The 14,510-nt window shown below is 40.9% G+C and overlaps 1 protein-coding gene across 1 annotated transcript in view; it reads left to right on the plus strand.

The window, feature by feature from the left end:
* Positions 1-14,510, plus strand: part of LOC147372829 (antigen WC1.1-like) — an 86,111-nt gene that overhangs the window by 49,040 nt on the left and 22,561 nt on the right. The window contains exons 5-6 of the mRNA XM_086404352.1: positions 1,878-1,996; positions 2,145-2,198. Coding sequence (XP_086260478.1) covers positions 1,878-1,996; positions 2,145-2,198 — 173 coding nt within the window. The remainder of the gene's footprint in view (positions 1-1,877; positions 1,997-2,144; positions 2,199-14,510) is intronic.

The raw sequence follows: 14,510 nt of genomic DNA on the forward strand, positions 1-14,510 counted from the left end.
CAATTCCTAGACAGTATTATCATGTGGATACATGGGGAAGGTGCAAACAGAACAGGCTCAGTGACATAGCAGTGACACAAAATAGAGAATGAAAAGCCATGGATATGTGACAGTACTTGGACTTAGGGTGTAATTACACTATGAAAAGTTGTGAGGGCATTTCTTGGGTGCATTAGAAGGTCACTTGGTCAGAAGGGGTATTGTCAGGGGATACTCTCATCACACTGGTGAGGCTGAAGGAAAATGTGAAGTTTGACAGTTACAACACAGAAGATGGAGCAAAAGTAAGGGGAGTGAGGTTAAGAGAACTTGAAACATAATGAGGACTCGATCCTGTCTAAATGCACTTGAAATGAGCCAAGTTAGAAACTAGAATGTGATTGGGTGGCACAATTTTGCCAGAGATGTTCCTAGTTGTTATCAGCGTGTTTGATGAATTGCCCAGCACATTAATCCCATCAGAATAGCTGGAATTGAGGAGGAAATGATTAGATATCTCAACAAGTTCCCTAATTGAGGTAGTTGGTTTTTAAAAAAAAAAAAGATCATGCTGGACCTGGGATGGTGGGACAGAGGAGCCCTGAGGACACCTGCAGTAGGTCCTTAGCTGCCACAATCAGCTCCTGGGTGTGATGCTGGGAGAGATTATTGGAAAACTGATCTTCTCAACCTTCAGAACTCTGATATGATACAAGAATGTCTGTTCTTTAATCAGCCAGTCTGTGGTATTTTGTGGTATGTGCCAGCCTGAATCTTCTAACACACCAGGATTTTTCCCCTGTTCAGAACTTCTCCAGATGGTTCATCTTTGATTCACCACACCTGTTTCCAGGCTGAAGCAAATGGGGCTTAAATGTAGACCCGAGCAATGTGAGTGGTGCCCCAGAGACCATGTTTCATTAAATTATAAGAAAGATTCTCATTCTCTGACCAAAATTCAAAGCTAGAGGAGCTGATTCAAGGTCACAGCAAACTCACTTTTCAGTTCCTGAAAGGAAAGCAGGAGCCTGGGACACTGGGTGAGAACCTGATGTGCCAGAGAGAGGTGGTTTGGGTCCCAGTTACATATGGGACCAGACAGCAGACCTGGTCACACAGGAAGAAGTCTCATCTGGATGAAGCCGTGAAGGCTCACAAACCTCCAGCTTGTTCACCCCTGTCTTCTGACTCTGGAGGGAAGCCCTAAATTAGTTATGTTGTGCAACAGCAACAAATTACTGCTGAACTTGGCAGCTTAATGCAGCAAAAACCTAGTATCTCACACTTTCTGTGGGGCAGGAATGGACGTGACTTACCTGGGTCCTCTGACTCAGAATGTCTACATGGATGCAATCATCTGAAGGTTCAACCTGCGGTGGATACTGTCCAAACATACTCACCTGGATGTTGGCAAATTTCAGTACTTGGTGGACTATTGAGATGAGAGCCTCTGTTCCTAAGTTGAATGAGATGCTCCCAGGGGACAGAGAAGGAGAGGGAGGATTCCCCTCTGGATCCGGGGCCACGAGCTGTAACTGAGATGGAGAAGCTGGGCCCTAGTAGCCTTGGGCACATCTACAGGGAGGGCAGCATCCAGAGTCTCTGAAGGCCTGTCCTTGGTGGTGTCCCTTGAGCTAGTTTTACAGGCTCGTGAGTAATACCTGGTGCTGCCCTTCCAGCTCCAGGTTCAGTAATGGCACATTGGGAGCTTAGAGTTGGCTGTGGTGGGAATATTTATGTCACAGATAAAGAAATGTTATTCACAGGGATTTGAATAACTTCCCCAGCTTTCCCATCTCAGTTTTCAGACATCAGATTTTTTTTTTAGTACTTACCAGTATACTGTTCATGATCTTCTAAAATCTTTCCTGTGTCCTGCATCTGTGTCTTTCTTGCAGATCTGGAGGTGAGGTTGAAGGATGGAGCCCACCGCTGTGAGGGGAGAGTGGAAGTGAAGTACCAAGGAGAATGGGGCACAATGAATGATCACAGCTGGAGCTTGGAGGAGGCAGCAATGGTGTGCAGACAGCTGGAGTGTGGAGCTGCCATTAATGATTCCAGAAGGACTCATTTTGGACCTGGGATTGGCCCCATTTGGTTTCATTATACTTACTGCAATGGGCAAGAGTCAGTGATTACGGCCTGTACTTACCCTGTTCTTAAAGACTATCGTCCTGAGGGCCTTTCCCATGATGGGGATGCTGGAATACTCTGCTCAGGTAAGTCCTGTCTGTCTGGGAAGGGATCCACATTAAGAAATGCTTCAGTTTCTTTCCAGACTGTCTCTGAGACGATGGATTACAGCCTTCAGAACATACTTGTGTGAAGTCTCCAATCCCACAGTGATTTCTTAAACATCAGGTCCTCAAAGGAACATAAGGACTTCCTTGGCTCTGGAGAGAAAGGCTCCAGACACACAGTAACTGGCCCCTCCAGTCTTTGTGATATGTTTAGGAGGCAGGGTGGTGAGTTCAAATGTTTCATGCAGGTGCAACCTCCAGGTTGGATCTATATGAATTAGGTTTATCAAAAAAGGTAGCTTTTGTATTCTTTCATGTGATGGCCAGACAAGTGCAGCTGTAAGAAGGGATACAAGAGAGGTGCAGGCAAACAAAGTTTATAATTTTCATAGATCCTCAGTCAGTTCAGTCGCTCAGTCGTGTCTGACTCTGCGACTCCATGAATCGCAGCACGCCAGGCCTCTCTGTCCATCACCAACTCCCGGAGTTCACTCAGGCTCACTTCCATAGAGTCAGTGATGCCATCCAGCCATTTCATCCTCTGTCGTCCCCTTCTCCTCTTGCCCCCAATCCGTCCCAGCATCAGAGTCTTTTCCAATGAGTCAACTCTTCGCATGAGGTGGCCAAAGTACTGGAGTTTCAGCTTTAGCATCATTCCTTCCAAAGAAATCCCAGGGCTGATCTCCTTCAAAATAAACTGGTTGGATCTCCTTGCAGTTCATCAGGTGGGCAATGAGGGGCATAACAATACAGCAGGGTCAACCTACAAGTGACGACCAACAGGGGGGAGTGGATACCCATGAACAAGTGACAATACTGGGGGTCAGTGAGGAGTTACACAAGGAAAATGCCTGAAGGGATTTCACTGTGTGCTTGAATGTCATTAGGTCACAGTCAGGGCAGGCAAGAAGGGGAGTTTGTTGCAGGGGCTAGTCTCACCATACTGGTGCACCTGCTCACCTGGATGGGGAGCTCACATTCTATTTGCAGGGATGTTGAGGCTGCAGGAAAACCTAAAGTTTGAAAATTACAACACAGAGAATGAAGCAAAACTAAGGGCAGTGAGGATAAGACAATTTGAAATGATACATAATATGGATTCAATCCTGTCAATGTGTGTTTAACCTGCTACCGCTGCTGCTAAGTCACTTCAGTCGTGTCCGACTCTGTGCGACCCCATAGACGGCAGCCCACCAGGCTCCCCCGTCCCTGGGATTCTCCAGGCAAGAATACTAGAGTGGGTTGCCACTTCCTTCTCCAATGCATGAAAGTGAAAAGTGAAAGTGAAGTCGCCCAGTCGTGTCCGACTCTTCACGACCCCATGAACTGCAGCCTACCAGACTCCTCCATCCATGGGATTTTCCAGGCAAGAGCACTGGAGTGGGTTAGCATTGCCTTCTCAGTGTTTAACCTGAGCCAAAGTTAAAACAAGAATGTGATTGGGTGGTCACAGTGTTTTCCAGAGATGTTCCCAATTGTTATTAGAACATGTGATGAATTTTCCAGGACATAATCCCCACCACAATGGCTGGAATTGAGGAAAATATTATCAGATATCACAGCAAAGTCCCTAATAGAGGTGGTTGGCTTTCAGGAAAGGATCCTCCCAGCTGCTGAGGTGGTGGGACAGGGGACATCTGAGGACATGTGCAGTAGGTTCTTAGCAGGCACAGCCAATCAGCTCTCTGTGTTTTGTTGGGCAAGATCATTGGAAAAGTGATCTTTTCCAATCTCACCTTTAGTAGATCTCTGCTGATACTCTTGAGTCCACTAAGAAAATTTTTTTCTTTTAAAACTCTTTTATTGATGTATGACTGACACACAAAAGTGTACATAGCTAATATTTACAACTTGATGAGTTTGGAGATCAGTATACATCTCTGAAACCATTACAACAATCAATGCCATAAACCTGTTCAAGCGTTTTCTTTCATTCTTCTTATTAGAGTACTATCAAAAATAATTATTTTCAAAGAGCATTTTATTTCAACTAGGAATTTTTGGTTTAAGAAAACTTATTTTTTTGGCATTTCAAATATCTGCCCTTGTTGTCACAATGTCATAATCATGGTTCCATCTGCAGATAGACTGTGGAAGCATTACAGGAGGCTGTGCCTCATTTTGATAAATAAGCAAGTGAATAAAAATGGATAGAGCTGTTGAAAATTTGAACTATATTGGAGTTTATAATGTTACAATTTTAAGAAAATTTATGTTTTCATATTAATTACAGTTAAGATATGCTTTAAAATATAATAACTCGAGAGTGCTCTGACATTTAAATACTGATTGTGGATTGTACTCCCTGAGCACATTGCTCTAACTTAGGCTCTCATTTTTATACAGTGTTTCAGTTTCTATTAATCTTTTTTTAATGAATTAATTTATTTTTATTAGAGGCTAACTACTTTACAATATTGTAGTGGTTTTTGCCATACACTGACATGAATCAGCCATGAGTGTACATGTATTCCCCATCCTGAACCCCCCTCCCACCTCCTTCCCCATCCCACCCCTCAGGGTCATCCCAGTGCACCAGCCCTGAGCACCCTGTCTCATGCATCGAACCTGGACTGGTGATCTATTTCACATATGGTAATATATATATTTCAATGCTATTCTCTCAAATCATCCCACCCTCAACTTCTCCCACAGAGTCCAAAAGTCTGTTCTTTACATCTGTATCTCTTTTGCTATCTTGCATATAGAATCATCATGACCATCTTTCTAAATTCCATATATATGTCTTAATATACTGTATTGGTGTTTTTCTTTCTGACTTACTTCACTCTGTATAAGAAGCTCCAGTTTCGTCCACCTCATTAGAACTGATTCAAATGCGTTTTTTTTTTAATAGCTGAGTAATGTTTTATTGAGAAATCTGTATGCAGGTCAGGAAGCAACAGTTAGAACTGAACATGGAACAATAGTCTGTTTCCAAATAGGAAAAGGAGTACGTCAAGACTGTATATTGTTACCCTGCTTATTTAACTTATATGCAGAGTACATCATGAGAAACACTGGGCTGGAAGAAGCACAAGCTGGAATCAAGATTGCCAGGAGAAATATCAATAACCTCAGATATGCAGATGACACCTCCCTTATGGCAGAAAGTGAAGAAGAACTAAAGATCCTCTTGATGAAAGTGAAAGAGGAGAGTGAAAAAGTTGGCTTAAAGCTCAACATTCAGAAAACTAAGATCATGGCATCCAGTCCCATCACTTCATGGGAAATAGATGGGGAAACAGTGGCTGACTTTTTTTTTTTGGGGGGGGGGGCTCCAAAATCATTGCAGATGGTAACTGAAGCCATGAAATTAAAAGACACTTATTACATTTCTCCAAAGAAGAAATACAGATGGCTAACAAACACATGAAAAGATGCTCAACATCACTCATTATCAGAGAAATGCAAATCAAAACCACTATGAGGTACCATTTCATGACAGTCAGAATGGCTGTGATCCAAAAGTTTACAAGCAATAAATGCTGGAGAGGGTGTGGAGAAAAGGGAACCCTCTTACACTGTTGGTGGGAATTCAAATTAGTACAGCCACTATGGAGAACAGTGTGGAAATAGAACTGCCTTATGATCCAGCAATCCCACTGCTGGGCATACACACTGAGGAAACCAGAAGGGAAAGAGACACACGTGTACCCCAATGTTCATTGCAGCATTGTCTATAATAGCCAGGACATGGAAGCAACCTAGATGCCTATCAGCAGATGAATGGATAAGAAAGCTGTGGTACATATACACAATGGAGTATTACTCAGCCATTAAAAAGAATACATTTGAATCAGTTCTAATGAGGTGGATGAAACTGGAGCCTATTATACAGAGTGAAGTAAGCCAGAAAGAAAAACACCAATACAGTATACTAAGGCATATATATGAAATTTAGAAAGATGGTAACAATAACCCTGTATGCTGCTGCTGCTGCTAAGTCGCTTCAGTCGTGTCTGGCTCTGTGCGACCCTGTATACGAGACAGCAAAAGAGACACTGATGTATAGAACAGTCTTTTGGACTCTGTGGGAGAGGGAGAGGGTGGGATGATTTGGGAGAATGGCATTGGAACATGTATAATATCATATATGAAGTGAGTCACCAGTCCAGGTTCAATGCACGATACTGGATGCTTGGGGCTGGTGCACTGGGCCGACCCAGAGGGATGGTACAGGGAGGGAGGAGGGAGGAGGGTTCAGGATGGGGAACACATGTATACCTGTGGTGGATTCATGTTGATATATGGCAAAACCAATACAATATTGTAAAGTTAAAAAATTAAAATAAATTAAATTAAAAAATAAATAAAAGACACTAGTTGGAAGGAAAGTTACGACAAACCTAGACAGCTTATTAAAATGCAGAGACATCACTTTGTCAACAAATATCCATCTAGTCAAGGCTATGGTTTTTCCAGTGGTCATGTATGGATGTGAGAGTTGGACTGTGAAGAAAGCTGAGCACCAAAGAACTGATGCTTTTGAACTGTGGTGTTGGAGAAAACTCTTGAGAGTCCCTTGGACTGCAAGGAGATCCAACCAGTCCATCCTAAAGGAGGTCAGTCCTGGGTGTTCATTGGAAGGACTGATGCTGAAGCTGAAACTCCAATACTTTGGCCACCTGATACGAAGAGCTGACTCATTTGAAAAGACCCTGAAGCTGGGAGAGATTGAAGGCAGGAGAAGAAGGGGATGACAGAGAATGAGATGGTTGGATGGCATCACCGACTCAATGGGCATGAGTTTGGGTAAACTCTGGGAGTTGGTGATGGACAGGGAGGCCTGGCATGCTGCGCTTCATGGGGTTGCAAAGAGTTGGGCACGACTGAGCGACTGAGCTAAACTGAACTGAACTGATTCCATTGTGTATATGTACCACAGCTTTCTTATCCATTCATCTGCCGATGGACATCTAGGATGCTTCCATGTCTTAGCTATTGTAATCAGTGCTGCGATGAACATTGGGGTACATGTGTCTCTTTCTATTCTGGTTTCCTCAGTGTGTGTTCCCAGCAGTGGAATTGCATGACCATATAGCAGTTCCATTTCCAGTTTTTAAGGAATCTCCACACTGTTCTCCATAGTGGCTGTACTAGTTTGCATTCTCACCAACAACGTAGGAGGGTTCCCTTTTCTCCACACCCTCTCCAGCATCTCTTTTTTGCAGACTTTTTGATAGCAGCCATTCTGACAAGTGTAAGATGGTACCTCACTGTAGTTTTGATTTGCATTTCCCTGATAATGAGTGATGTTGAGCATCTTTTCATGTATTTGTTAGCCATCTATATGTCTTTTTTGGATAAATGTCTGTTTAGTTCTTTGGCCCAATTTTTGATTGGGTCGTTTATTTTTCTGGAATTGAGCTGCAGAAGCTGCTTGTATATTTTTGAGATTAATTCTTTGTCAGTTGCTTCATTTGCTATTATTTTCTCCTATTCTGAAGGCTGTATTTTCACCTTGCTTATAGTTTCCTTCGTTGTGAAAAAACTTTTAAGTTTAATTAGGTCCCATTTGTTTATTTTTGATTTTATTTCCATTACTCTGGGAGGTGGGTCATAGAGGATCCTGCTGTGATTTATGTCGGAGACTGTTTTGCCAATGTTTTCCTCTAGAAGTTTTATAGTTTCTGGTCTTACATTTAGATCTTTAATCTGTTTTGAGTTTATTTTTGTGTATGGTGTTAGAAACTGTTCTAGTTTCATTCTTTTACAAGTTGTTGACCAGTTTTCCCAGTACCACTTGTTAAAGAGATTTTCTTTTCTCCATTGTGTATTCTTACCTCCTTTGTCAAAAATAAGGTGTCCATAGGTGTGTGGATTTATCTCTGGGCTTTTTATTTTGTTCCATTGATCTATATTTCTGTCTTTTTGCCAGTACCATACTGTCTTGATGACTATAGCTTTGTAGTATAGCCTAAAGTCAGGCAGGTTGATTCCTCCAGTTCCATTCTTCTTTCTCAAGATTGTCTTGTCTGTTCAAAGTTTTTTGTATTTCTATACAAATTGTGAGATTATTTGTTCTAGCTCTGTGAAAAATACCACTGGTAGCTTGATAGGGATTGCATTGAATCTATAAATTGCTTTGGGTAGTATACTGATTTTCACTATATTGATTCTTCCAATCCATGAAATGGTATATTTCTCCATCTATTTGTGTCATCTTTGATTTCTTTCATCGGTATTTTATAATTTTCTATATATAGGTCTTTTGTTTCTTTGGGTAGATTTATTCCTAAGTATTTTATCCTTTTCATTGCAATGGTGAATGGAATTGTTTCCTTAATTTCTCTTTCTGTTTTCTCATTGTTAGTGTGTAGGAATGCAAGGGATTTCTGTGTGTTAATTTTATATCCTGCAATTTTACTATATTAATTGTTTAGCTCTAGTAATTTTCTGGTGTTGTCTTTAGGGTTTTCTATGTAGAGGATCATGTCATCTGCAAACAGTGAGAGTTTTACTTCTTCTTTTCCAATCTTGGTTGATTTTATTTCTTTTTCTTCTCTGATTGCTGTGGCTAAAACTTCCAAAACTATGTTGAATAGTAGTGGTGAGAGTGGACACCCTTGTCTTTTTCCTAACTTTAGGGGAAATGCTTTCAACTTTTCACCATTGAGAATAATGTTTGCTGTGGGTTTATCATATGTGGCTTTTATTATGTTGAGGTACATTCCTTCTATGCCTGCTTTCTGGAGGGTTTTTTGTTTTGTTTTGTTTTTTAATCATAAATGGATGTTGAATTTTTTCAAAGGCTCTCTCTGCATCTATTGAGATACTCATATGATTTTTATCTTTCAATTAGTTAATGTGGTGTATCACATTGATTGATTTGTGACTATTGAAGAATCCTTGCATCCCTGGGATAAAACCCACTTGGTCATGATGTATGACCTTTTTAATATGTTGTTGTATTCTGTTTGCTAGAATTTTGTTAAAGATTTTTGGCATCTATGTTCAGCAGTGATATTGTCCTATAGTTTTCTCTTTTTTGTGGCATCTTTGTCTAGTTTTGGTATTAGGGTGATGGTGGCCTCATAGAATGAGTTTGGAAGTCTACCTTCCTCTGCAATTTTCTGGAAGAGTTTGAGTGGGATAGGTGTTAGCTCTTCTCTAAATTCTTGGTAGAATTCACCTGTGAAGCCATCTGATCCTGGGCTTTTATTTTTGGAAGATTTTTTTTTTTTATCACAGTTTTGATTTCCATGCTTGTGACGGGTCTGTTAAGATTTTCTATTTGTTTCTGGTTCAGTTTTGAAAAGTTATACTTTTCTAAGAATTTGTCCATTTCTTCCAAGTTGGCATATAGTTGCTGATAGTAGTCTTTTTATTGGCATTTGGTTGCTGATAGTAGTCTCTTATGATCCTTTGTATTTCTATTTTGTCTGTTGTAATTTCTCTATTTTCATTTCTAATTTTGTCGATTTGATTCTTCTCCCTTTTTTCCTTGATGAGTCTGGCTAATGGTTTGTCTATTTTATTTATCTTCTCAAAGAACTAGCTCTTAGTTTTGTTGATTTTTGCTACAGTCTCCTTTGCTTCTGTTTCATTTATTTCTTCCCTAATTTTTATGATTTTTTTCCTTCTACTAACTCTGGGGTTTTTCATTTCTTCTTTTTCTAGTTGCTTTAGGTATAAAGTTAGTTTTTTTATTTGATTTTTCTATTGTTTCTTGAGGTAAGCTTGTATTGCTATGAACCTTCCACTTAGCACTGCTTTTACTGAATCTCATAGGTTTTGGGTTGTTGTGTTTTCATTTTCTGTGCATATTTTGATATCTTTTTTTATTTCTTCTGTGATTTCTTGGTTATTCAGAAGCATGTTGTTTAGCCTCCATATGTTTGTATTTTTAATAGTTTTTTTTTCCCCCTGTAGTTGACATCTAATCTTACCGCATTGTGATCAGAAAAGATCATAGGAATGATTTCAATTTTTTTGTATTTACCAAGGCTACATGGCAGCAGCAGCAGATTTATGGCACAGGATGTGATCTATCCTGGAGAAGGTTCCATGTACACTTGAGAAAAAGGTGAAATTCATTGTTTTGTGGTGAAATATCCTATAGATATCAGTTAGGTCTAAATGGTCAACTGCGTCATTTAAAGTCTGTATTTCCTTGCTAATTTTCTGTCTAATATATCAATAGGTGTGAGTGGAGTATTAAAATCTCCCACTACTATTGTGTTACTGTTAGTTTCCCCTTTCAAACTCGTTAGCATTTGCCTTACATATTGTGGTATTCCTATGTTGGGTGCATATATATTTATAATGGTTATATCTTCTTGGATTGATCCTTTGCTCATTATACAGTGTCCTTATTTGTCTCTTTTCACAGCCTTTATTTCAAAGTCTATTTTATCTGATATGAGTATTGCTACTCTTGCTTTCTTTTGGTCTCCATTAGTGTGAAATATCTTTTTCCAGCCCTTTACTTTCAGTCTGTATGTGTCCCTTGTTTTGAGGTGGGTCTCTTTTAGACAGCATGTATAGGGATATTATTTTGTACCCATTCAGCCAGGCTTTGTCTTTTGGTTTGGGCATTCAACCCATTTACATTCAAGGTAATTATTGATAAGTATGATCTCATTGCCATTTATTTTGCTGTTTTAGGTTAGAGTTTATAAACCTTTTCTTTGTTTCCTGTCTAGAGATGATCCTTTGGCATTTGTTGAAGACCTGGTTTGGTGGTGCTGAATTCTCTGAGCTTTTGCTTGTCTAAAGCTTTTGATTTCTCCTGAATATTTGAATGAGATCTTTGCTGGGTATAGTAATCTGGGTTGTAGATTTTTCTCTCTCATCACTTAAAGTATGTCCTGCCATTCCTTTCTGGCCTGAAGAGTTTCTATTGAAAGATCAGCTGTTATGCTTATGGGAATCCCCTTGTGTGTTATTTGTTGCTTTTCCCTTGTTGCTTTTAATATTTGCTCTTTGTGTTTGACTTTGTTAATTTGATTAATACATGACTTGGGGTGTTTTGCCTTGGGTTTATCCTGTTTGGGACCCTGTGGGTTTCTTGGACTTGGGTGACTATTTCCTTCCCCATTTTAGGGAAGTTTTCAACTATTATCTCCTCAAGTATTTTCTCATGGCCTTTCTTTTTGTCTTCTTCTTCTGGGATTCCTATGATTCGAATGTTGGAACATTAACATTGTCCCAGAGGCTTCTGAGGTTGTCCTCATTTCTTTTAATTCTTTTTTCTTTTTTCCTCTCTGTTTCATTTATTTCCACCATTCTATCTTCCACCTCACTTATTCTATCTTCTGCTTCAGTTATTCTACTGTTGGTTCCCTCCAGAGTGCTTTTGACCTCACTTATTGCATTTTATTCATTATTGATTGACTCTTTTTTATTTCTTCTAGGTCCTTGTTAAACATTTCTTGCATTTTCTCAATCCTTGTCGACAGTCCATTTATCTGTAACTCCATTTTGTTTTCAAGATTTTGGATCATCTTTACTATCATTATTCTGAATTCTTTTTCAGGTAGGCTCCCTATCTCTTCCTCTTTTGTTTGGTTTGGTGGGCATTTATCATGTTTCTTACCTGCTGAATATTTCTTTGCCTTTTCATTTTGTTTTGATTGCTGTGTTTGGGGTGGCCTTTCTGTATGCTGGAAGTTTGTGGTTCCTCTTTATTGTGGAGGTTCCTCTCTGTGGGTGGGGTTGGATGAGTGGCTTGTCAAGGTTTTCTGACTGGGGAAGCTTGCATCAGTGTTCTGGTGAGTGGAGCTGGATCTCTTCTCTCTGGAGTGCAATGAAGTGTCCAGTAGTGAGTTTTGAGGTGTCTAAGGGTTTGGTGTGACTTTTGGCCACCTGTATTTTAATGCTCAGGGTTATGTTCCTGCATTGCTGAAGAATTAGTGTGGTATGTCTTGCTCTGAAACTTGTTGTCTCTTGGGTTAAGCTTGGTTTCAGTGTAGGTATGGGGGCTTTTGGATGAGCTCTTGTCAATTAATGTTCCCTGTAGTCAGGAGTTCTCTGGTATTCTCAAGTTTTGGATTTAAGTCTCTTGCCTCTGGCTTTCAGTCTTGTTCTTACAGTAGCCTAAAGATTTCTCCATCTATATAGCACTGATGATAAAACATCTAGGTTAATGATGAAAAGATTCTCCACAATGAGGACACCCAGAGAGGTTCACAGAGTTACATGCAGAAGAGAAGAGGGAGGAGGGAGATAGAGGTGACCAGGAGGAGAAGAGGGGGAGTCAAAGGGAGAGAGACAAATCTAGCCAGTAATCAGCTCCCTAAGTGTTCTCCAAAGCCCAGAACACCCAAAGAGATTCACAGAGTTAAGTAGAGAAGAGAAGGGGGAGAGGGGAGATAAAGGTGATCTGAGGGAGAAAAAGGAGAGTCAAAGGGGGATAGAGCAATCAAACCAGTAATCACACCCTTAAGTAAAAACGGTTACTGAAGATTAGATTCTTAAAGGTACAAAATTGAGAACAAATACCAAAAAGCAAAGATTAAAAATCTAGAGTAGAGGTTAGACTCTCAAAAATACAATACAAAATCACAAAAATTATAATATATATATAAAATTTGCTTTAAAAATAGGGTCTTTTTTTGAAAGGTAATATCAGGTTATAAAAATGAAAATTATAGGAGTAATAAAGAACTTAAAAATCAAACAAATTTTAAAAATTAAAAATGATAATAGTAAAATATATCTAGGAATTTCTCTGGAGCTGTTGAGGGCAGTGTGGTGTCAATTCATTTTCAGATAGCTCCTTGTTCCAGCTTACACTTCTTTTCAAGGTCTATAGGCCCCTTCCAGTGCTTATTCAATACTAACTACAGGGTTTTAATCTGTTGCACCTATCACTTCCAAAGCGGTTTCCTCTTCTTTGTTTATTTTGGCTTCCTCTGTTTGCAAGTCTGTTCAGTGTCTAATTTCTGCCCTGACATAAGGGGACAATGGTGGTCACTTATTTAGGCTAACTTGTTCAGTTGTGCTGTGGGGAGGGAGGAAAACTGCACATAAATATCACTGGCATGTGTGGGGAGTGCTTGCAGTGTATGGACCACACTGCATTTGCTGCAGCTCACAGCACTTGTGCTTTCCCAGTCTACACTGCTCAGGTTCCATGTAGCTCTGCAGGGGAACTTTTCAAAGCGGGCCCTGGGTTTTGTGCACTTCCCAGGTCTAAGCTGCTCAGGTTAAAGTTCTCAGGTACTCCACAAGGCAAAGACTTGGTTGGGCATGCGTTTTGTGCCCTTCCCAGGTCCGAGCAGCTCAGGTGACCAGGTGCTTGGTGAACGCACTGTTCCAGGTGGTCTGTGTATCTTAATCATCTCCCTGGTCCCAGCCTCTTGGTTTCCTGGGTGCGCTGCAAGAGCACCATCTCAGGTGTGCCATGTGTCTCCTCTGGGGAGCTGATTTCTGGCTGTGATCCTCCTGGCAGATGTTAACCGTCCAGGATCCCAGGAAGACTTGGTTAGCAATTGGGAGCCTGCTCATAGTTTGGTGGAGGATGCCATCTCTAGGGCCGAGATTGTCATTGCCCCTTGCCTTCTGGCTCTGGCTGTTGCCAGCCTGCCTCTGCCTCCGGAGAGGGGATGGGCCGGTCCGCAGCTGGCTAGCTCTCCTCTGGTATTCGCTCAATCCTTTGTTCTGTGAGCAGGCCAGGCTATGAGTTAGGTTAGAGCTTTTAATGGGAAAGTTCTCTCTCTCTCTCCTTTTTTTTTTTTTTTCCTCTCTGGCTATCCTACAGTTTGGGTTGCTATCTCAGGTTAGCTCCCTCAGATTGTCCTCAGGGCATTCAGGCCTGGTCCTTACCCTAAGCATGCAACCTGAGTCTCCTTGTCCAGCCCCCACTTGCTGGTGGCAAACAGGAGCATCTGGGCTACTTCCCTGCTGGGAGTTGCAGTTAAGCGCATATTCTGTGGGTTTTTTTTTTTTTTTTTTTCCCTCCCGGTTATGTTGCCCTCTGAGATTCCAAATCTCCCCACAGACCCACCAGTGAGAGGGTTTCCTGGTGTTTGGAAACTTCTCCTCCTTCACAACTCCCTCCCTGGGATGGGTCTCTGTCCCTAACTCTTTTGCCTCTGTTTTTGTCCTTTATATTTTGTCTTACCTCTTTTCGAAGAGAATGGGCTGCCTTTCTGGGTGCCTGGTGTCCTCTGCCAGCATTCAGAAGTTGTTTTGTGGAAGTTGCTCAGCATTTAAATTATCCTTTGATGAATTTGTGGGGGATAAAGTGGTCTCCCTGTCCTATTCCTCTGCCGTCTTAGGACCACCCTCCTCTGTCTGTTAATCTTTGTCACCAGTTTCCTCCTACCGGTTTGTCTTTTCTGG

Source organism: Bos grunniens, chromosome 5 (assembly GCF_055505025.1).
Source record: "Bos grunniens cultivar Pamir isolate PY7600 chromosome 5, Bosgru_T2T1.0, whole genome shotgun sequence".
In the NCBI taxonomy this organism is placed as follows: domain Eukaryota; kingdom Metazoa; phylum Chordata; class Mammalia; order Artiodactyla; family Bovidae; genus Bos; species Bos grunniens.